At 35.0% G+C, this 22,809-nt stretch overlaps 5 protein-coding genes across 6 annotated transcripts in view; 3 read left to right on the forward strand and 2 right to left on the reverse strand.

Moving 5' to 3' along the window:
- The first annotated feature begins 1,638 nt into the window (after window positions 1–1,638).
- LOC105700116 (zinc finger protein 583) lies at window positions 1,639–14,182 on the forward strand. Of its 2 annotated transcripts, XR_001104099.1 has the most exons (9): window positions 1,639–2,105; window positions 2,390–2,924; window positions 3,064–3,331; window positions 3,433–3,630; window positions 3,702–3,869; window positions 3,952–4,144; window positions 4,249–4,479; window positions 4,644–4,994; window positions 14,023–14,182. XR_001104099.1 is itself a non-coding variant. In XM_012425719.1 (8 exons), exons 1-8 carry the CDS (start codon window positions 1,980–1,982, stop codon window positions 4,890–4,892), a joined length of 1,968 nt encoding a protein of 655 aa, XP_012281142.1. In that variant the 5' UTR covers window positions 1,639–1,979; the 3' UTR covers window positions 4,893–6,223. The 2 variants fall into 2 exon arrangements, 1 of the variants encoding a protein (XP_012281142.1); XM_012425719.1 differs by lacking the exon at window positions 14,023–14,182 and having other exon boundaries at window positions 4,644–6,223.
- LOC105700115 (DNA polymerase alpha catalytic subunit) lies at window positions 6,382–13,492 on the reverse strand. The gene is made up of 21 exons (XM_012425716.2): window positions 13,295–13,492; window positions 12,829–13,029; window positions 12,430–12,739; window positions 12,026–12,350; window positions 11,495–11,947; window positions 11,053–11,421; window positions 10,761–10,971; window positions 10,413–10,681; window positions 10,223–10,339; window positions 9,958–10,141; window positions 9,749–9,886; window positions 9,466–9,641; window positions 9,121–9,361; window positions 8,798–8,937; window positions 8,511–8,716; window positions 8,170–8,431; window positions 7,914–8,088; window positions 7,603–7,772; window positions 7,279–7,527; window positions 7,112–7,187; window positions 6,382–6,775 (listed from the first exon to the last, which is right to left on the reverse strand). The coding sequence occupies exons 1-21, from the start codon at window positions 13,302–13,304 to the stop codon at window positions 6,567–6,569; spliced, it is 4,491 nt and encodes a 1,496-aa protein (XP_012281139.1). The 5' UTR covers window positions 13,305–13,492; the 3' UTR covers window positions 6,382–6,566.
- A 1,051-nt stretch (window positions 14,183–15,233) lies between the features above and the next one.
- On the reverse strand, window positions 15,234–17,391 carry LOC105700097 (zinc finger CCCH domain-containing protein 15 homolog). The gene is made up of 7 exons (XM_012425683.2): window positions 17,180–17,391; window positions 16,865–17,072; window positions 16,454–16,698; window positions 16,179–16,382; window positions 15,913–16,087; window positions 15,626–15,823; window positions 15,234–15,521 (listed from the first exon to the last, which is right to left on the reverse strand). The coding sequence occupies exons 1-7, from the start codon at window positions 17,246–17,248 to the stop codon at window positions 15,409–15,411; spliced, it is 1,212 nt and encodes a 403-aa protein (XP_012281106.1). The 5' UTR covers window positions 17,249–17,391; the 3' UTR covers window positions 15,234–15,408.
- A 1,612-nt stretch (window positions 17,392–19,003) lies between these two features.
- The window catches only part of LOC111673860, a 9,087-nt gene continuing 5,281 nt past the window's right edge, over window positions 19,004–22,809 (forward strand). The window contains exon 1 of the mRNA XM_023433022.1: window positions 19,004–19,084. Coding sequence (XP_023288790.1) covers window positions 19,004–19,084 — 81 coding nt within the window. The remainder of the gene's footprint in view (window positions 19,085–22,809) is intronic.
- LOC105700096 (transmembrane protein 151B) overlaps window positions 19,034–22,809 on the forward strand; it is a gene marked incomplete at its 3' end in the record, with an annotated part of 12,665 nt that continues 8,889 nt past the window's right edge. Inside the window, exon 1 of the mRNA XM_023433021.1 lies at window positions 19,034–19,092. The remainder of the gene's footprint in view (window positions 19,093–22,809) is intronic.

The raw sequence follows: 22,809 nt of genomic DNA on the forward strand, positions 1-22,809 counted from the left end.
TCGCGTAGCTTAATGCCTAATTAAATCCCAAACATCCTGAAGAGATTCTTCGGTTGGCGCAGGAAAAGGAGCTCGCCGAGAAGAATTTGAAAAATCTGTTAATTCTCTGTCCTCTGTCCCATCCGATGGGTTTATCGTTAACTCATGGGGGTCATCGACCTCGTTCGTTGAACCTTTATACTAGAAAAGGGAAACGAAGGTAGTTTTAGGAGGTTTTCATTAATCCTCGTCGATGGAATTATTTGTCTAAAAAATCTTTCTAATCTACGTACATTATATTTAGTTAATCTTCTGTTCTCTGCCCCATTCGATGGGTTTATCATTAACTCATGGGGGTCATCGACCTCGTTCGTTGAACCTTCATACTAGAAAAGGGAAACGAAGATAGTTTTAGGTTTTCATTGAACCTCGTTGTTGAAATGATTTTTCTACAAAAATCCTTCCAATCTATGTACATTATACATGTACGGATTTAACGCCGTTTAAATGAACAGCTTCAATTAATCGCTGGCAAAACCTTGCCTTGTTCGTTGAATCCTGATACTAGAAAAGGGAAACGAAGATAGTTTTAGGTTTTCATTGAACCTCGTTGTTGAAATGATTTTTCTACAAAAATCCTTCCAATCTATGTACATTATACATGTACGGATTTAACGCCGTTTAAATGAACAGTTTCAATTAATCGCCGGCAAAACCTTGTCTAATGGGATTTTGGCAAATGGCGGGTAATTAGCGTAACCCAATATGGACATGGCCAGAAAATATTCCAAAGTACCGTTCGATGCCATTATGTGTTCATCATGTGTTCGTTATGTGACTGACCCAGAACCATTGACCCGAGTGCTACTTAAGTAAAAACGGCAAACTTCTCCATTAAGGTGGATCAAAGCAAACGAGTATTTTTACTCCGCATTGTTTATGCCGGATATTTGTCCTGTAATGAAATTCATCGTAAATCTATCGTAATCCGATAGAAGATCGCTAACGAGGTCTACTCTTAAGTCAGGGTGATACTGCGATGTTAATTTACCTTGAAATAAAATTGAATATGTGTACAGAGAGTACATTAATTGCCCTAGGGTAATAGAAATTGTGGAACCTGATTTACTGCCGATTTCAACGAGCCATTGAAAGTCCACTTCTTGTAGTAATGCAGCTAGGGTAGTTAAAATAAATCTCTTATATACGTATATATATTACGAGTAACCAGTAACACGTGGGAATTGACCGGAGTACCTGTAACGACTTCATTCGAGTAATAGTATCGTAAAATTTAATTCCCTCCTTATTAAGTAGAAAACCTGGGTGGATTAAGTCAGTACTGTTAAGAAGCTAATTATAACCGGTACAGTTTGAATTTTCCCGCATTTTGCCCGGGATGTAACGTTAGCTGCATTTGGATGCATGGAATTTGCAGCACTTGTAGGCATAGAAAAAGTACAAAAGGCTAGGAAACTGATCACTGATAGGTTGAGTAGATTGTCTTTCTTGTTATTAAGTATTTATCTGAGGCATAGAATTCGATTAGTTCTAAGGTGTGTTTGATTTTTGGTCGTGATATTGGGATGGCGAGGTTTGAAATTTCCCGCGCCCTAGTGTGAGATTCGACCGCAAGGGCGAAGTGGCGCTATCCGTCAAGCATGCGTAAGACTAGCAGAACACTTTTTAACATATAATATCTGAAATTTATGCAAAATGTTCATAAAATAATGTCGTGACACGTATAATTCCGTGCTGCTTCCGTTGATTAGCTCGAAAGTGGACTCGAGTAACGTTTCCATCTCTGAGAGAGGAAAAAAGAAGAGTTAAAAGGGTACACTCGCAGATCCGCGGAAGCAACATGTCCGCCCTCCGATTGGCGTCCTCGCTGATCTTTTGTTTACCAAGAATTCTTGCGAGAGCGAAACCTTAAGATGCCGGAGAATTAACAACTCGATAATGACCAGTGCCGTGAATATACTATCCCATTGTCCCAACGAATGATGACGGAGCCGGAACTTTGCCGGCTGTGTGCCGAAACCAAAGATACTTTCATTGGGATTTACGACGCCGAGGGCCAAAAGTTGGGGATTGAGAGCAAAATTGCTAAGTGTTTGCAAATCCAGGTGAGCACTGTGCTACGACCGCAGAAAATCTTTGTTTTCGGTTCTCCTTGGGTACTGTTACCGAAAGTAACGCCATACAGGTACTTTTCGAACTCCTAGTGCCTCCAATTAACGTACAGGAATAGCCCAGTAGATTAATCAGCTTAGTTGATTATTTGGAATGGTCAAAGATCCTATCGGTTTTTTAAGTAGCGTACTTCTACTTTTAGTTATGTTCTTTATAAAGGCAGCATTGTACGTATTCTTTTTATGTAATGTAACTTTTTTTTTCAATTTTCTTCTAGGTTGTTATCACTGATGGTTTACCGTTGTCGATATGCATCGATTGTTGCACCGTCTTAAATCAATGCAGTGAATTCTATGAGAAAACAAATCAAGCGCAAGATTCACTCCGCCAATTATTAATAGACCCAAAGTCTGAACCGTCGCAATTAGAGCCGAACCTAGACTATGTGGAAAAATCCATAGAATTTCCCAAAGAAGAAGTCACCGAGGGAATTGTGAATTGTCATTTGCCTGATAACTATGTTAGCGATTCGGTGAATGATATTAGCGATACTTACTTTAATGATGACAATAATGAAAGCGATCCTGCCAAATATAAGATAGAGGAAATGCAGGAAGTTGTTAAAGAAAAGTCATGTAAAACCTCGGAAAAGAAGAACTTGCCTAAGCAAACCAGAAGGAGACTGAAAAAGAAAACACAAGCACAAAAAATGGAGGACTTGGAGTTGGACTTAACATCTAAGTTGGAAGAAGAACAGGATGACACGGAAAGTTTGAAAGTTAACATAAAAATTCCGGAGAATTATATGACAGGTAAGAAGTCGAGAGCTTCATCTACATATTCATATTCATCATATGTTAAATTAAATAAATAATTTAAAAATTGTGATTGTGTATGGAATCATTAGTTTGTGTACATTACACATGAGATGTATTTTTTTTTTTAATTCAGGTACCGAGTCAGACATGAAAATAATAGAGGCTCGAGCTGCAGAACCTCCTAAACCTGGACGCAAGAGAGCAAAGGATCTTGTTCGATATCCTTGGCTTTGTACCGATTGCAATGATAAACTACCAAGTTTAGAAGCATTAGAGGAACATCATGAAACAATACATAATCAACAAGCAAAATACATGTGTGTTCAGTGTTGTAAAGTTTATGATAAGTACTATGGATTTCTTACACATGTCAAACGGCATAAAAACAAATCAAAATTCAAGTAAGTTGCTTATTTGTTAAAACCATAAAATCAGTTACAGATCAGCGCAGACGTTCAGTAAAAATTTATATTCAATGTTCATTTTAATATATTTTGTACAGTTGTGAGGATTGTGGAAAGTCCTTTGTTCACAAAAAGGTTTTAGATTCACATAAAATCGTTCACAGTGAAGAGCGCCCACATGTTTGTCAAACGTGTGGAAAAGCATTTAGACAACAAAGTGCTTTGTATATACACAGTCGATGTCATTTACCAGAGACCATGAAGAATCGATTTCCCTGTGATCAATGTGACAAAAGGTAAGGTGACACATTGTAGTACAAAATTATAAATCGGATAGGAACACTTAAAGTAAAATGTGATTTTTCAGATTTTCGACAAAACCTAATCTAGTTACACATAAACGTATTCATTCTGGCGTTAGAAATTTTACCTGCGACCAATGTGGTAAAAGTTTTATACAGAAGGGAAATTTGGAGGCTCATTTCTTAACGCATTCAGCTGATAAGCCTTATAGCTGTTCGCAATGTTCGAAAGCGTAAGAAAACTAATCGATCACATTTAAGTATCTAGTACTATTTCTTCTGTCAAATTAGTTATGAAAATAAATTTTCTTCTAGATTTAAGACACCATTGCAATTGAAAAAACATGAAACAGTCCATACGGGTGCTAAGCCACATCAATGTGCTGTATGTGGACGCACATTTAGAGAGAAGGGAACCTTGAGAGAACATCATAGAATTCACACAGGAGCTATGCCATTTACGTGTGAATTCTGTGGAAAGTGCTTCCGCTTCAAAGGAATTTTAACAGTGAGTAAGAGTACAAGTATTATAAAAAATGTATATATCCTCTAACAAGTATTAATTGAACTTCATCGATTCAGTCAAAATAATGTATTAAAATATAATTACAGACACACAGGAGACAACATACTGGTGAACGGCCATACAGCTGCTTAGAGTGCCAGCATCATTTTACTAATTGGCCGAATTACAATAAGCACATGAAACGCAGACACGGAATTAATACATCACATACCAAACATTTGCAACAATCCCAACCGATTCAGCAACAACAGCCACAGCCGAATGCACAAGAAAGTCGTCCGGTTGCTGTATCACATACAACTCCAACAACGGTCCAAGTAAGTGGTAGTTTTAGTTATTTCTACTATATCGTACCATACACTATATCAGGAAAATGTCTCATTTGATGCAGAACGGTGTGATGTGGGGCTTTATAAGTAATCAAGTATCATAATTGATTAATGCCACACATATGATTATCTGTTGACTCTTTCTTTGATAGGTAATCCAAACTGTGCCACATGCAACAGTTGCCCAACCAATTGTTGTGCAAACTATTCCTACCACAGCTATTCAAACTTTTCAGACGGACATTCCAGTCACTGTTCAAGACACAGTGTTTCGAGAGCGAAACACTACATACTTTAATGCTGTCCCAGCTGCGTTGCAAAATTTTTTACCCCCAAATTTGCCATATAATTTTTACAATATCTCAAACGTGACGGAGAATGATTTAATTCAGCACAGATAAGGTTAAGAGAGCAGTACTCTTTCAGAGACGAGTGAAAGGCGAAGGATCGAAAGATTGTTCAAAAGTGAACTTTTATCTTCCAAAAACAGCTTTTGTGGAAAGGTAAAGAGTTGTGATAAATAACTTATTATTTGCTTTCATTCCTATTGTGTTTAAGCACCAAATCGCAATGTTCAAATCAAAATTGCTATGTGGATTACATTACACTTTTTTTTTTCTTCAACACGTGATTCAGTGGTTTATTAGAATTGAAAAGCTACAGAAACATAATCATAATGGAATCATGAGATTTTATAATAACTTATGTGGAAGGCGGCATCGTCGACTGCACATTTATTCGATCATTTCATAAAGCGATATTTATGTATTTACTCGAGCATATTACTAAAGTAATTATTTTTTTAATCAAGTATACATTTACTAGGTAGACTTTATCTCATATTTGCATATTAATAATCCGCAATATAATTCACAATGTATCATTTTTTTTTTTAAGCACTTGTATTGTATATTTTACAATGAATGCGCGGAAATATTTTTCTTAGGTTTTACGGATTTTTAATTCTGTACGAGTTGTATATACTAAAGACAAATTACGATTAAAATCAAAATCTTTTATATGGCTAATTGTCATGTTGAATATCTGAAATAGTTGAAGATTTGTTAAAAAGATTGCTAAGCATCGAATTAAATTTAAGTAAAAAATCATTTGGGTTATATGAGTGACAATATGTGATGAGTGTCGTATTGAAATATACCAAAAGATTGCGGCAACTGTGAACAAAAAGTGAACTTTTAGGTAGTAAGCGCAGTCTAAGCTTTAAGTTTTAACAATTGGTTAGTATTGAGAATACGTGCTTAATAAAACCAATAGAAAATTTGTTCAGAAAGTATTACGTATATAGATTAGGATTAGATTGCGGTTCAACACTGATGAAATGAGCTAATAATCTATTATTTTTATGTTATACAAACGTTTTTCCAGAGTTCATTATCCGTGCTGACTTATTGGAGAACACGTTCACCGCCTATGTTACAGTTTTACGTATTTTATTTTTTATCATCAGTTTGGCCGTAATCTATCGCACACATCACTTTTTTTTTTAAAGTTATACACCTGAATCTGCCTGTCTAAACATATCTTAAGTTTATTATTTACGCATTTTAATGACTGAATCATTATCAGATAACTTCCAGAGCTTCGTTCACATACTCCATACGTTCGCTGACCTTATTACCTAATGTAATTATATTTGACTACAGTACGATAGAAAGTGTCTCTTATTACACCGATAAGTATTGTCTTGGAAAATAAAAGTTTGTAAACTCTATCATTGCATGTCAATCATGTATCCACATTATTTATCCAGAAGCTTATTAATATATTGACGAGCAAGTTACAGTCATAGGGAAAAGATTATTTCTCGTGACTACCATTTTAAATACACAATTTTAAAGGGTGCACTTTATAAAGAAAGAAAATTAAACGTTAATAAACAAATATCTTGTATTCTTTGTACATACGGTAAGCGAGGGTACAACAGCTGACAAGTTATAATAGAGTAATAAAATAATGTTTTACAGTAACTTGGGTCATACGTTTCGAGGACTATGTGAAAGCTATGGGAGAAATGAGCCTTGGGATCTCCTGACTACTATATTTAAGATAATTCTTTAGTTATTAAGCGACATTTCGAAATCCTCAATTTCCTCTAATTCGTCTGCGTGCAGCAAATCTGTAATATCTTCGTCTTTATCAAATTCGGTAAATAATTTGCCCAGATCTACGACGGAATACGCATTCCGCTTCAAGTACTTCTCAACAGTCTCTTTAAGCGTATCATATACTGCAATCACTTCACGTGGCTGTGCTTTTATCAAATCTGATAACAAATGAAATATATATATTATACATTTTGCCAAAGTATTTTAACACACTAGCGACCGGCAAATTTTTTCCGTTTCAAATACCGAGTACCGGGGAAAATAATGAAATTCTGAAACTTGTTGCCGCAAACTTGTATCGTGTATCGTTATGGACGTGATTCACGTCAGCGGCATCAATAGAATTTAAAATGACGTGAATTCACGTCAGCGGTCGCTAATGTGTTAATACAAAACTAGCTTATTCCAGTAATTGGGAGTTGAAATTAATGACAAATCTAAATCCTTGCACGTGAACCAACTTAATGTTTTTTACAAAAATATTTTTTACTCACTTTTACAAACCGGTTGACGTCGGTCAAATAGATGAAGGTAGTAACAGAACTGGGTGTACAGCATAGTTTCAGAATACTAAAAAGAAATAAGTAAAAGTCAAAATATGTTCCATTCCCTTAGCTTAAATAATGTCTAGAATTATAGGAGACTATCGATAAGGACATACAATTCTGTGCATGCAACCATCTTCGCACTCGGTACACTGTGGGTGATTTCCTTCAAAATCTAATGGCAATGATCTCGTTACATAAGAACACAGGGGATTTTCGCACTCCAATGAGCTTCCATAGTATTCGCTAATTACATGCCTGATAGCTAATTGTAACTCGTTTTCAATGGCTTTCGAATATGTCCAAGGTGGTACACGACACTCTTCATTCGAACATGTAGTTAATGAAAACCGAGTACCTGCGGACTGCGAAAAGAAATCATAGTGTAATTATTATTCTTTTAAGGAGCAACTACGTTTAACGAGCCTCAGATCACTTACAGATTTGGTCACAATGTCTTTAACGATGATATCCGTTTGGCACTTCTCATTTCGACATTTGAATTTCAAGGGCACACAGTATCGGAATCTTTCCTCATCGGTTAATGGGATTGCTACCTCATCTTCTCGTTCGTGGATCACTCGTCTGGATTTATAAATTCCATCCAGTCCTGTTTGAAAAAGTAAATTATAAGAAATCATAGTCCAGCAAATGCTGACAATTTAAAATAATAAATATAACAATTTAAAATAATTAACGTAGTAGATGCTCTAGTATGTTTTGAATTTGTTGCAATTGACGAGTTAATTACCTAGATGCGTTGCCAACAGTACGTCGTCGATTGTATCAATTGGATCGCAAAGCCGAATAACAACAGGTAAAACCTGACTTAATAAATAATAATTAACGTCGATCTTTAATGTCTCGCTTCTCTTGTATTCATCGACGCTGTATGCTCTTTCAGTTGCCGATTTATCAGTTCCGTCCTAAGAGAAACGTAAGGAAGAGTGAATTAACTGTGATAATATATCGTAGGACTTTGAAACGATAGAAATGAAATGACGTACATCGCAAATGATGTATGAAATAACGTCTCCGATCTTCCACATTCGTCCACCTTCTTTATTAGATCTAAGGGCAACGTTAACATGAGCTTGTTTCTTGTCAGGGTAATCGTTCGGATTTTTGGAAAGCTGCTTCGTGATAAGTAGGGACTTCAAAGGTACTTTCTCTTCTCTCACGTTTTTGGCAACAGTTTGTAAGATCTCGAATATATTTTCTAGTCGTGTTTCAGTCGACTGGTCGGACAGAAGCTGGTCTAAAATGTTCCTGAAATAATAATTTCACGTATCAATTTAGTCATCGGCATATGTAATGTTAAGATTACAGCTGAATTTTGCTTATCTACCTTCCTGTTTCGCATGCTAATTGGCACCAGTCACGTCTTACAATGTCTAAACCCTTGTGTTCCTGTACCGTTTCTAGTTGTCCATTTGGTAGTTTATTTATTATAACCGCGGCATATTTCTTCTTTTGCAGAAGGAGTAAGTATTTAAACACTCCGTCTATCTCGAGCTCTACTTTTTTGTACAACTTGTTGACCTCTTGCTTAATCTAGATTAGACGTTATCAATCAATTAAATGTTAAGCGTGTCTTTATATTAAAACGTAATTGGCATGCTTTAAAAAAATTACCTTCTTCCCAACAGCGAACACCTCTTCATAATCAAGAATATTCGTATTGATCATGATGGAATCAGTGTCCCCATAAATCACATCATAATTCATGGTTTCGACTAAATGCTTCGTATTTTGTAAAATGTCCCGACCTTTTGCTAAAGTAAGATGGTATAGATTTATGAATAGAAATTGATGTTACTTATTCTTAATTGTAAGTCGTAGAAAATATTCCAATTGACATCGCTGTGCAGTTGTAGTGGTGCCGATGAGCCAGTGTCAATTTTTCTGTCAGGCATATTTCATAATTATAGAATGATTACAGGACATATTTTGATTACCTGTAACTAGAGCTGCTAATCCTTTGGCATAGAAACGACAATGATTAGCTCCGAGGCATCCATACATAGAATTCGCAGTCAATTTCAATGCCATTTGCCTGATATTGTACTGCATTTTTAATTCAGCCGGAAGATTGGGTGTTTTCATCAGCTTTTTTACCTCTACACGACTTTCCACCAGTTTACGAATTTCAGTTGGGACAATTCCCGGCTCCAAATCCGATTCTGGATAACTTAAATCCTAAATTATTGATCATCGATTAAATGTACAAGATTAAATCGATTTTCGTATAGGAATGTTCTTACTTATGTTTTTATTAATCGTTTAGAATCTTAATAATGTACCTTACTGTCAGCATAAGCAGCACCAGGCACGGTTGTAAAACATAGATTATATTCTTGTATAATACTGGGGTACAAGGAATTGAAGTCCATAAGTAATATTAACTTGTCGTAAAATCCCTTTTTCGGTTCTAAAACTAAACCACCAGCGTATGCCGCTTTCTTTCTACGAGGATTATCTGGAAAGAGAAAAGATCTAGTTAATTAAGGAAAAGGGAGAATATTATGAGACGTCAAACGTTAAGCAGAATTTTGTTAGCTTGACCGAACTGATTATGAAACTTACTATTCGCTGTATCATCTTTTCCTTTCTTGTTAAGCCGTTTATCCGGTGTTATGTAATTCTTTTTAAAAAATGCGTGCAACAACAGGTACTCATTTCTCTCCGCTCTGCCAGCTGTCAATGTTCTTGATAAAATATTCCCTAAGATATAACATTTAAACAAACTTTCTTAAGTATAACGTGAAAAAATATAATCGTGTTGAAGAACTTACCAGCTATGCAAGTAATTTGCAATGCAAGTGGCATTACATTAAGATCAAACATGATCGTAATGATGTATGAAGCTTCTCTCATTGTTATACGTATTAGATTTTGCAGTTTTTCATTGGAACTATAGTACTTAGAGCATTCTCCAGGGGTTATTTCTTTGCATTCATTCTCCGATTTCTTAAGAACCTTAACAAGCAAATGCACAACATTAGTTGATAATGAGAGAAAACATTATTAGGAGTAAATTCTTTAGACGTTATTACTTACAGCTGTACATAGTGATTGCAAATCGTAGCTCCGGACCTTCAAGTTCAATTCTCTTGCAGAATTTTGTATATCACATATAAGGCGTCCAGTAAAGGATTGTGCCAGATTGATTTTAGACTGCGAAATTTGAATAAATCATTTGTTATTCATTAATTCTCTCGTGACAAGTAATATTATTATTTGTATTCACCTTAAAGATCGGTGGCACCAAGCGTTTCAATTTCCCTATTCGGCTCCAATTTGGCACTTTTAAAGTAAACATTCGATGCATCAGTACATCTAATTGAAACCCACAATCGTATCCCACTATTAAATCTGGATCGGCTTTATGAATGATATTGAGTAACTCCTGGAGTAAGTCGAGTTCGGTCTCACATCGGATTACTTTTGTATGTTTGATTTTTGACAATGTATCGCGCGCATGCATAGGCCATGGCGTATCCTTTGGATTAGTAATTACTATTTAGGAGAGAAAAGAATGTAATTAATAATTCAGATAATTGAAAAAAAGAAGCAAACTAAAATTTAAGAAACGTACAACACATATGCTGTTCAAATGGTGGTTTAGGTGCCGGTTTGTCGATTTTATATTTATTATGAAGAAGAATCGACACCATGACGACTTCATTTTGTTGCAGTTTAGAATTTAATGACGTCCTCACATTTAATGTTGCAACTATCATTGGTGGAGGTGATTTGTTTTCAGTACTTTCAGAAACTGAAATGTGTTCTTTCTTCATACAATTTACCTGGAGAGAGTTTAAGTATATTAGACATGAACTAGTGGCAAATTTTTTAATTTTTCATAAGTTTCCTCAATGTATAATTACCTGTATTTTGCACCAGCTAACAGAGTTTCCAGCTGGTAATGGATTTTTCACATCCAACCAACAAGGACCTTTAATATCCCTTTCTATTAATAACAATTCAAGAGCATTCACTGACGTTCCGAAAATGGTTTCAAATGTAGTCCCTTTGTAATCAGGATCTAAAGCTGGATATGTTGCAGGATATCTTACTTCCAAGTATTCAGAGAAATTTGGTACGCCTTCTTTTTCGAAAGCATAGTACTTTGAGACGCTACAGGAACGGAAGCTTTTAATTCCTTTCTTGTCGGCTAATTCATTGAATTCTTTATACACGTCCGAAAGTGAGACTTGTTTATTTTCTGAATCAGGATCTGGGTTTTCAGATTTAGTCTGAAATATATTAACCAAATATTGAATAAACAAATCAAATGAAAATATCAGTTCTTATATATATAAAACTTACATATTCTCTGGGAAGAAGATAAATTCGTCTTTCGATATTTTTTATCATGATACAGCAGGACACGTATATATTTGCAGATGGAACGTAAGCTTTTCCAAAGAGATGTACGATTCCAGGTTGTTTGTAAGGATCTTCCGTGGCATCCAACCAAAAGAATCGAAAAACCTTTTCACCTTTATTGTTTGTAGTGAGCGGTAAATCCTCTGTATTGATAGAAATATCAGGTTCGTTCTGCTGAATTCCAAAATTCGTCTCCCATTCTTCATTAAATAATTCAGATTCAACTATCTTTTCTTCAACATCTTTGCACAAGACTTTTAATTTATCAGTTTTTATTGTTTCCTTTGGTTTGTCCAATTGTTCCACTTGAGGCACGTTTGTATCCGTGGTTGTTTTTTGTACAAATGACGCACTCATATCAATACTATCACTTTCAAAATCTATATTTGACAGCTATAAAATTAATTTAATAAGGATTAAAATGTGTTGATTTATCAGTCAAAATGGATATACATGTCATGAAATACTTACATCTCCAACATATTTATCAATATCTTCTGTATCATCTTCAATAATTTGGCTTAATGACGTGTTAGTATTTTTACTTTTGAGTACAGACTCTGCAGTGATATCTTGAGATCCGCAAAAGTCACTGTCACTGTCTATTTCTTGGCTTTTACTTTGCGACACTGAGGATTTTTCAATATTTACAGATGTCTCAGAACTTTTCTTTTCATTTTTCTCCTTTCTAAGAGACGCTGGTTTATCAAACATTGCTTCATCGGAGTCCTCATCATTCTGTATAGTTTGACTTATACTATTATTGCGATCTGCTTCCTGGCGAGCCGTTTTATTACTGATTTTATAAAAAGAAAAGCAATACATTTCATGAATGTGTTTACCATAAATTCAGATACTAATATTTAAATACCTACGTAACAGCAGCTTTTGGAGTGATAGCAAATTTATTTCGGGACTGTACTTGTTTGCGCTTTGGAGTAGACTTTTCATTTTGAAGTTCTGACATAAGATCACCTAAAATGTTATCGTCGTCAAGTTTCTCTGCAGTTTTCTGCTTTGTAGACATATTCATGAACATGTCTCTAATGTTCCCTTTGCTCTTCTTTTCTTCCTTTTTCTTTTTCCTAGGGCCTGCCATTGAATCCTTTGAGGCTTGTCGAATGCTATCATTATCGAGATCATCATCAAATATTTCTCTACCATCTTCCACGTATCCACTTCCCCCTGTGAAGTATATATAATATAAATATATAATAAAGTTATTATGTTTCTATTACGGCATTAATAAATGCATCTTCAATGATATCACTTACCATCGTCGACAATCCAATCGTCGTTCTGTCTTTCCAAAACTGTTTTACTGTATGTTCTTTCATCTACTTCATCATAAACATTTTCCATCTGCTCGACTTCATATTTATGTTTGCTGCCTTTCAGTTGTTTCAGTTTTTCCAAAGCTGATAGGCGTCCAGTTTTATCAGTCTTTAGCCGCTTAGCTCGAGGTGTCGATGAAGCTAAACAGGAATTATTGAAATCAGTATCTTACAAGTGGAGTGTTTTCATCATTTTTGCTAGAATATAAATATAACTGTCTTCGTTTAATATTATATTCCAAGTACCGTTTACTGGTTATTATAACATGACATGAAAAGTATATAATGAATGACTTTTTTATTCATATTGAATATTAATTATCTCATTATAATTAATTATTAATTAATTATATTATTTATAATTAACTATTTGAAAATTTCAATGAATAATAATATTATGAAATACCTTCATCCATGCTAGTTCAAATTCGATGCAAATATAATTAATAAAATAAACACACTACACTATTCTCAATACTAAAAAATGTAAACAATAATGGTGACCACGGTTTTGTATAAAAAATTTTAACACATTACAATGCAACAATCAACGTTTTAAACAAAATCAGGGGTATGAAACTGCCATGTATTGGGGGGGTAACCAGGTGTAACGCTTATGCACTCCCGCCATCTTCGGTTGGAGTAAACCTTTTTCGCGAACTTATTTGGCGGGCTATTCAAATTCATTTATTAAACGAAGGGATATTTTCGGGATTTAAAAAGTACTTGCAATGATTAAAACAGACGTTGCTTAAACTGGTACACACAAATGTAATAATGTTCTTACTACAAAAGAAACATTCCTGACCACCGAACATCATGTTTCGGCATACCATCTATTTTTTTCAACAGGTAATATTTTCATTTAATGATTGTTAATGTTGAATCAATAGCTTGTCTCTGTCAAATTTTTCATTACAATAAGAAATTTATTGCATAATTGTTTAAAAATATTTTTGAAACTAATTGTATTAATTTAATTTTGAAATGTAAAACAATATTGATTAGTATATCTGCCGCAGGCAACATAGATTTTAAGATAGATTTGTACATAAAAAATTATATCGATACAGAGAAAGATTGCCCTTTTCTATAATTATTAAATGTAATAACTCATTTGAATCATCATTGCAGATAATCGTGGAGAAGACGATATCCTGTACAAGATGCGTCGTCCCAGGATGTCTATCGAAAAAACCATTTAAATCCAGCCATCGCTTCCCAACGAATCCAGAGATGTTGAAGACCTGGCTGGAAGCTATCGGAAATGAAGCTTTGAAGAATATCGAGGGGAGGAAACTGCACAATATGTATAGAGTTTGCTCGCTGCATTTTTCATCCGAATGCTTCGTGCCTCTCACACGAAAGCCAATTCTGAGGAAAAATGCAGTGCCAACTCTATTATTAACAAAACATAGTGAAAGTGCAAGTGGTATTACAGACATTGTAAGTATTGCTGAAGTCGATAATTTAAGTATATATTAAAATGTATTGCTTTTATTTAATTTAAGTTTAATTTGAATATTCAATATACATATAAGAATGCGTTATTTTTTATTTAATTATATATACAAATGTTTGCTTTAAGTAAGTACTCTGATTTGTTTTTAATTTTTGTTATAATTAGTTTCATAGATTAAATGCGATCTATAGAATCTATGAAACTAATTATAATAAAATATTTTATATTAACACGATTTATATAACGAAAAATATTTATACATTTACAATAATTTATATTTTTGTCTTATTAAATATTGCAAGTACTATTTAAATCCCGAAAATATCCCTTCGTTTAATAAATAAATTTGAAGAATCCGCCAAATAATTTAGTTCGCGAAGATTTACTCCAACCGTAGATGGCGGTAGTGCATAAGCGTTACACCAGAGATGAGCATTCTTATGTCCATGATGTAGTAAACATCAATGCCGCGAATTACGAAATTCAATAAAAATTCATATATGAGCATTGTAACAAATTATTATTAAAAATAAAAGGGAAGTTAAAGGGAAAGGCATAAAAGAAGTAAAGTGAGAAGGAACTAATGCACTCGTCATTTGTCACAGAAAAAGGCTATTATTTCCAGTTTAAAATTTTAATTTAATTACAAGGTATTAACACAGAACTCGTAGAATAAACTCCGACAGGAATGGAATAACTCTACTTCATTCAAAATAATAATTACTTCCACACCGAATGTATTTCGTACTGTTATATCTGTCAGTTATGAAATGTCTATGTCCACATGCTTTCATAAGTAATTTGAGGATATGCACACCATTATTGATGTATTATATAGCAGCCAAGGCACAATGAATATGCAAATGTATCCCTTCTCCATTAATAATTTCCGAAGCATTTTCTCTTTTATGATTGCTTGGCTGGGGTAATCAATACATGGCTCTTCAATTTGGATCGACACACTCGACTACAAGAAAATTTAAGAGATATTTTCGAAGAATAAGATGGAATATTTATAAAGATACATGGAGAGGAGCTACAGAAAGGGGACATCTGGATCACTCCTCTAGGTCCAGGTCCCCTAATTCTTCTTCAAGTCCTTCAAGGTCTTCCTCCGTAAAGAGATTTTCATTGATGGCTAATGCTGTGGCACCTTCTGCACTTGCAGTAGCTGTTAATACATTAAAATCTTCCATTAAATAAAATATTCTCATTGAAAATATCAAATATGTGGATAGTTTTCAAAACTATCTAGCCAACAAGTCCAGAACTTACAAGATGGTTCTCCGTTCACTTGAGAGTTCAGCTTATTAGCTAATCTATCTTTTTCAGCAACAGTTATCCCCGTTGAATCGGCTTCGGAAACATCTAATGCGAGCCGATCTGCATCAAGCTCCCGGTATTCTAAATCATCCCCTTCTTCTTCTTCTTCACGGACGTAAGAAGAAATTGCCTCATCGCCATCATCGATACCTGTTGTGAACGATCCCAGATGATAGTATATATTTCTTCTGAATTAACTTTACGATTAAAATTTTAATTTTAACTGAAATTATAATTACCATCTCCAGCAGCAAGTTCCGGGTTAAAGAAGAACATCTCTCGACCAGATATGCCAACTTGGCGTCCAGCTTTGTAATCACTGCGTTTCTTTTCTTCATCCTTAATTGCCTGTTCCTTTTTCTCACGAAGTTTTCGTTTCTTCCAAGCCAGAAACGTTTCTAATGTGACTCTCGTCTATCGAACCGTGAAACCATTAGTACAATTTCGATGAAAGAATACAAACACTTATTATTTTAAAAATAGTGAATCGTATGTATAATCATACCTGATTTGCTCCCAGGTTGGCTCGTTCTCTTTCTATAAGATCTTCCAAAGATATTTCATCTTTCTTCTCATCCTTCTTTTTGTCTCTTTTTAGTACAAATCCAGGTGGTAATGCGTGTCTGTATATGCACTTTTGACCAGAGGGACATTCCCAAAACCAGCCATATTTGGACTTTTCTACAGCTTCTAGGAAATGTCTGCAGATCTTTGTAATGTTCATAGTTAATCAATCTGTTCTAGTAAAGTCCTCTGCATGATCAACCTCGGAACACTTACTATGTCGGTAGTTGGCCGATTACCCCCTAATCCGTGCTTCTTCTCGACAACTTCTTTCAGCTTATCTTCATCCCACTTATCCATGGTATCCGTTTCTTTGTCATCGTCATTGCGGACGTCACAATAAAGTGAACGTTTCTCTGCTTTCCTTTCGATGCTAAGGTCATGAGAAAATTTGCACTTGTCACCCTTGAGGCATACACCTTTTTTGAAAAGTGCGCAAACAACTGACTTCGGATCGGTATCTGTATAAAAAGGCAAATATATCGTTTATAACAAATCTTATAGAAACTAAGGAATATTAAAGATATGATACAATTAGTTCTGACATTCAATATCCACAATCATTGAAAATCGTCTCTAAATCAAAATAGATAGTCAATGATTCTATAGAAAATTGAATACTTCAACCTTTGTCAATTTTTTGAGTCAGGACTGGTTTAAATATCAGAGCCAATTCCTTTTGTTCTTTTAATTTCCTTTCCTTTTCAAGTTTCTTAGCATTCGGATCTTCGATCTTTCGTGCACTAATTCCTCCCGTCTTCACCTGTTTCTCTACCTGCTGAATGAACTTCTGTTGCTTCGCTCCTTTCTTATTCTTGATACCAAACGTTTTATCCTGCAAGGAATTAATAAATTACCTACTAAGGACAAAGAAAATAAGAAATATACAAGGAATTGTCGACACGCGAACATTAATGGTAACGTTAACAAAAATTAACCTACCTCAATCACTTTCTCCTTCTTCTTTTGCTCAGTTTTTTTGCCGGGTACAGGTGCTTTTTTAGGCGGCATTTTACTGTATTATGTTCTATATGTAATTGTTATTTAAAAACCATACAAGACGGGTTTACCGATTCAGAGATGAAGAACTTTCTTAATCGCAGCATCCAATTTCCTTGATTTTATTAGACAGACATCTGCTGGACATCCGCCAAGTTCGGCCCATAACTACATGAATGAAGAACTCTAATCATTCTAAAATCTCCGAGTTCCACTAAATAATTCCAATTTGCAGGCGCTACATTTTACGTTCATTTACGTAATGCATCCATACCTCCATTGAAAGCGATGTGCGACTTCTTAGTAAATTTTATTCATAGGTGAGGTCGTATGCTGCCATCTTGTGGGAATTGGAGGGACTTGAAAAACGCAGTTTGAAAATTAGCGCGCATAGAAATCGAAATTTCAAAATCTTCGGCACTTCTCTTCTGCGGGTATGGATTCTAATAATCAAAATAAAGGAATGAGATATATCAATTGAAACTAACAATGATTAGAGGCAACTAGAATGACTAATCAGCACTTCAGTTACCCAACGTCCCTAACTTAAGGTGATATAAAAAAGTCATTCCATATACATAAAACGTCCAAACATTTATGAAACTTTTCTCCAAACTGAATGCACCGAATAGTTAGAAACTTCAGTATGTAATTATGGAGGCACTAAAGAAGAACCTGGTGGTCGTGAAATTTCATTTTTGATAAGAAAAATTGATTTATTTATCCGAGATTAGAACTAAGAATAAATATTTTTTATCTAATGAAGTTTCACGAGTACCACGTTTTTCCTTAGGGCCTACATAATCGCGTGCTGAAGTTTCAAATGATCCGGTGCACCTAGTTTGGAGAATAGTCTTATAAATATTGTTTACGTTATATATATACATAAATGATATATATGATGAAAGTGAAATGGTTATATATATAACTAAATATATAAAATATATATAACTATATATATGTGCGTGTGTATATGTATATATATGGCCCTTTCATAACATCTTAACAGAAGATATAACATTTAAGATAAATCATGATTATTCTGTATTATTTTAGCCTATGGCGTCGAATGACCGTAATATTTCCATTTTTTAGAAATTCACGTGCTCTGGAATTCTGTTTGTCGGTGCCACGTGGGAAAGCGATCAAGGCCACGAGTCTCTGGATCTCCTTTAAAGCTCCGAGCATAATAGTAAAGCACCCTCGTCTGGTATGATACAGAGATAAAACAGGTCTCGTTTAATTATCGTAACCTAATTAGGGCTCAATTGATTCTAATCTGCATACTATCTACGTTCAATAGGTGGACGGGAAAAAAATCGATCGATTTTATAACAAGGCGAGAGACTCTCGTACAGACAAAAGGACGTTGCAAGGAAAGACAAGAATATTGAAGGAAATATGAATTTTTTTACCCATTTTGCCACAGCATCATGAACGCGAAAAAGTACTACCGCTTAAACAATACTCCCCATTGCAACTAAAAATTATAACGTAGTCGGATGGGTTATTGTTTCGTTTTTTAATAAACATTCTTTTTCAGGTATGAAAAGGGAACAAAAGGAGAAGAGGAGAATTGAACAAGAACGAAAAACAATCTTTATCTGTAGAGGAGGGAGGTGGAAGGCCTTTCCTACCCCACGTACTACTGTATGTATTTTGCATTAATGTAATGTAATGTAATTTGCATTAATGCAATGTAAGGATGGGTTATTGTTCTATCTTTCAATACAAAATTTGTTGTAGGTATTGCGGAAAGGGAACAAAATGAGAAGAGGAGAATTGAACAACAGCGAGAAACAGTCTTCGTCTCTAGAAGAGGGAGAGGGAAGGCCTTTCCTACCCCACGTATTACTGTATGTATTTTGCACGTTTAATTGGGTCTTAATTAGCCTCTAAATTTTGAATGCGGCGTTTTTTGCAAGCCTCTTTTGGACCCGGTTTAACCATTAGACGGTTCACCAAGGAGGAGGACATGCGCGAACTCGGCGCATTTAATTGGACCCGTAATTGGCACGTGTGAATCGGCAAACCGATAGTCGCTCGCAAATTGCGTCTGTGCTTTTTAAAAAGATCCGTTTTTTTTTCTTTTTTTAATTTTGTTAACTGCGAAGAGGATGGATATCCCGTGAATACCAGATCTCTCGCCCGGGGAAATCGGTCTAATTCTGATATACTTTTCCCCTTTTTTACCTGCATAGAGTAACCTTGCGTAGATACTTCTTTAAAATCAATTGTTGTAGTTCGGTAGGATCTATACTCTAGACAGAATGCGGTTCTGGCCTCTGTCCAAAAAGTGAAATTGTGTCTCGGTGCCCCAGATCGGCTCACTGCTCTACCTCCGTGTACCCTATATGTGAGTGCACATCGTACAATCGATCTGCAATACTAACATCTGGATATTTTCCTCTCGTTTAATTTTATTTCTCCGATCGCGACTAATAAGCAACGTCGACCCTGGTAGCATAGAATAATTTCTAAATATTTCTTTGCAATCTTTGCTAAATATTTAAAGCGTCAGATTTTTTAAGATTTCTTGTGGATTTCATTCGAAGATATTTGAAATATTTCTTGAAAATCTCAATGACATATTTAGTTTCAATCATTTATAAACATATAGAGAANCATTGAGATTTTCAAGAAATATTTTATATATCTTCAAATGAAATCTACGAGGCATATTAAAAAAATTTGTCGCGTTGAGATATGTAGCAAAGATTGCAAGAAATATTTAGAAAATATTCTGTGCTACTAGGGCTACGTTTAGGTTGATAGAAAAATCGAAATTTTGCGGTGGAAAGTGTCGGGACAGTTTTCGAGGGTGAAAGTTTAAAGCTGAGAGCGAATAGCATCTTTAAACAAGACACGTCCCTTGGTGGCAGCTCGATTAAAACGTCGATTTCTTCAAAGCCCAGACGGTGGCAATTTAGTTTCATCTGCGAGAACGAGATATCGACATTTCCATACTTAATAGGGAGGCGACTTAAATCTTTACTGGACCCGGAGAGTTGAGATACTTTGAGATACGTACGCGTTGCGCGCCCAATATCATCTCAAATTGCAATCGATAAATGGCCGTCTCTCTGGAGCCAAAAGATATCCTTATTATACGAAACTACGGTCCGTTTGTCGTAACTTCTCTTTTGTCTTTGAAATTATGATAATTGCCCGGAACCGAAGGAAAAGTGAAACAATCCGTAGTAGCATAGAATAATTTCTAAATATTTATTTATANGATAATATTCTAAAGTAAACGTTTTGCAAATATTTCAAATGTTTGCTAAATATTTACAAAATGTACGATATTCGTTATATATATGGAAAATATAGGACAAATATTTTGTGCTTCTAGGGAATGATTGCCGCGCGTTAAAGCAATCATCCTCAAGGAATCATAATCATAAACAATTGAATTAATCGCTTGTCAAAGGGAATATATTTCGTAATATTTCACTAGTATATGCAGATAGATTTATGACTTTATAGCAATCAAATTCAAGATGAATTCTGGATAAACTTTTACTTTTAACGGAACCTAGATCCGTGACAAAAATCACCGCGATAAATGAACGTACAAGTGTACCGATCAAATGTAATTTTTCGTTGCACAGGTAGAGCGGAGTGAAAAATGCCCCTCACGAATGTTTCTCGTAACAACATAAGTTAGAGCTTTTATCTAAGACACTTTTCGATCCGAGGCTTAATTCACCTAGAAATTTAGAAAACATTCAGCTATTAGTTTCCCTCGCCCCATGAAAGGCCGTAGTCGCACGCTTTCCCAGCCCACATCCGTACACAGGATCCGCCACGAGCCAAACCCTTAATACGAAAGTTTCCCGTGACAATACGACCTACAACTTTCGTCTAAGATACTTTCCCATCCGATGCTTACTTCGACCAGTAGAGTGGAAAACTCCGAGCCCCGGAGCATCCGATCCCATTTCCCAGGCGGTCGGGTCGCCCTTAGGTCACTATAAAAGAAGTACTCAAATTTATCTAATTGTTCAAGTCTTCAGACACGTTATCTCAATCTTCCTCCCAATTTCCTAAAATCATCTTCGAATCCATCCATGAAACCATAAAATGATTTATAAATGTACCACACATGCTTACTCCCTTACTTAACCCTTTTAGTGTCGGACAACGATACATCCTCGTTTTACAAGTATTAATTCACTTATTTGAAAACGATTTTAACTCGCATTTAATTTAAGAAAGGATGTTAAAACGAAGTTAAAGGGATGCGAAAGTAGTATCCAAGGGGTCAGTCATGAAACTTTTCTCCGAACTAGGTGTACCGAATCATTTCAAACTTTACAACACGAATGTGGAGGCTATATGAAAGGTCCTGACCCCCATGAAAAATCATTTTTAATAAAAGAATTGTTTAAACACTTACATACAAATTTTGAAACAATTTAAATTTCCTAGATGTCAGGGCCTTCCTTATAGCCTCCACGTTCACGTCGTAAAATTCGAAACAATTCGTTACCTCCAGTTCGAAGAAAAGTTTCATGATTGCCCCTCGGGTGCCACTTTCGCATCTCCTTAACTTCGATCAAATTCGTTTCATAAATTAACTTCGAGTTAAAATCGTTTCTTAAATTAACTTCGAGTTAAAATCGTTTCTTAAGTTAACTTCGAATTAAAATCGTTTCTTAAATTAACTCCGAGTTAAATTCGTTTCTTAAATTAACTCCGAGTTAAAATCATTTCTTAAATTAACCGAGTTAAAATCGTTTCTTAAATTAAATCCGAGTTAAAATCGTTTCTTAAATTAACTTCGAGTTAAAATCATTTCTTAAATTAACTTCGAGTTAAAATCGTTTTCAAATAAGTGAATTAATATTTGTAAAACGAGGACTCCAATCTTGCATCTTAAAAATGTCTAATAAACATATTCATGCCGTGCGAAGACACCGGATTATTTACTTGACCACCTAAGGTAGATTCGCATCCACTCTGGGGATTGATTCCGAATGGTGCACCCTGTACCATTCGGCGTATTTAATAAACATATTCACGCGGTGCGAAGACACCGGAATCTTTAATTGACCGCCTAAGGTAGATTCGCATGCACTCTGGAGATTGATTCCGAATGGTGCACCCTGTACCATCGGAGGAGGCATCGCGCGTATCTAATAAACATATTCACGCGGTGCGAAGACACCGCCCTAGTAGCATAGAATAATTTCTAAATATTTCACTGTAATCTTTGCTAAATATCTCAAGCGACAGATTCTTTAAGATTTCTTGTAGATTTAATTCCAAGATATTTGAAATATTTCTTGAAAATCTCAATGACATATTTCGTTTCAATAATTTATAAACACATAGAGACACATTTTTTAACTTATTAACATAATAAAAATACATTTTTTACTTCACGACCATTATCGGACACTTCATTTGGTATGAAAAAACACGAGAAATTTGTCTAATATTTTCGTTCCGCTGTTTCATTATCGGAGCAAAACGTGTGATTTTGATTTTAAATATTTTTAAAACGTTTATAATGTATTCGGAAGATAATATTTAAAAAATACTTGTATTAAAATGAAACGAAATGTTTT

This window comes from Orussus abietinus, unplaced genomic scaffold (genome assembly GCF_000612105.2).
Source record: "Orussus abietinus isolate OABI.00-Male unplaced genomic scaffold, Oabi_2.0 scaffold535, whole genome shotgun sequence".
Taxonomy (NCBI): Eukaryota; Metazoa; Arthropoda; class Insecta; order Hymenoptera; family Orussidae; genus Orussus; species Orussus abietinus.

Excerpts from the sequence above, each read along its gene's own strand:
- LOC105700116 (XM_012425719.1), top strand. The coding sequence starts at position 1,980 with ATGATGACGGAGCCGGAACTTTGCCGGCTGTGTGCCGAAACCAAAGAT. Across the intron at positions 2,925-3,063 it reads TCCGGAGAATTATATGACAG|GTACCGAGTCAGACATGAAA; the intron begins GTAAGAAGTCGA and ends TTTTTAATTCAG. Across the intron at positions 3,870-3,951 it reads TGTTCGCAATGTTCGAAAGC|ATTTAAGACACCATTGCAAT; the intron begins GTAAGAAAACTA and ends ATTTTCTTCTAG.
- LOC105700115 (XM_012425716.2), bottom strand. Across the intron at positions 8,432-8,510 it reads TTAGCATGCGAAACAGGAAG|GAACATTTTAGACCAGCTTC; the intron begins GTAGATAAGCAA and ends TTATTATTTCAG. Across the intron at positions 7,188-7,278 it reads ATGGTTGCATGCACAGAATT|TATTCTGAAACTATGCTGTA; the intron begins GTATGTCCTTAT and ends ATTTCTTTTTAG.
- LOC105700097 (XM_012425683.2), bottom strand. The coding sequence starts at position 17,248 with ATGCCGCCTAAAAAAGCACCTGTACCCGGCAAAAAAACTGAGCAAAAG. Across the intron at positions 16,383-16,453 it reads ATCGGCCAACTACCGACATA|ATCTGCAGACATTTCCTAGA; the intron begins GTAAGTGTTCCG and ends AACATTACAAAG. Across the intron at positions 16,088-16,178 it reads CCAACCTGGGAGCAAATCAG|ACGAGAGTCACATTAGAAAC; the intron begins GTATGATTATAC and ends ACGGTTCGATAG.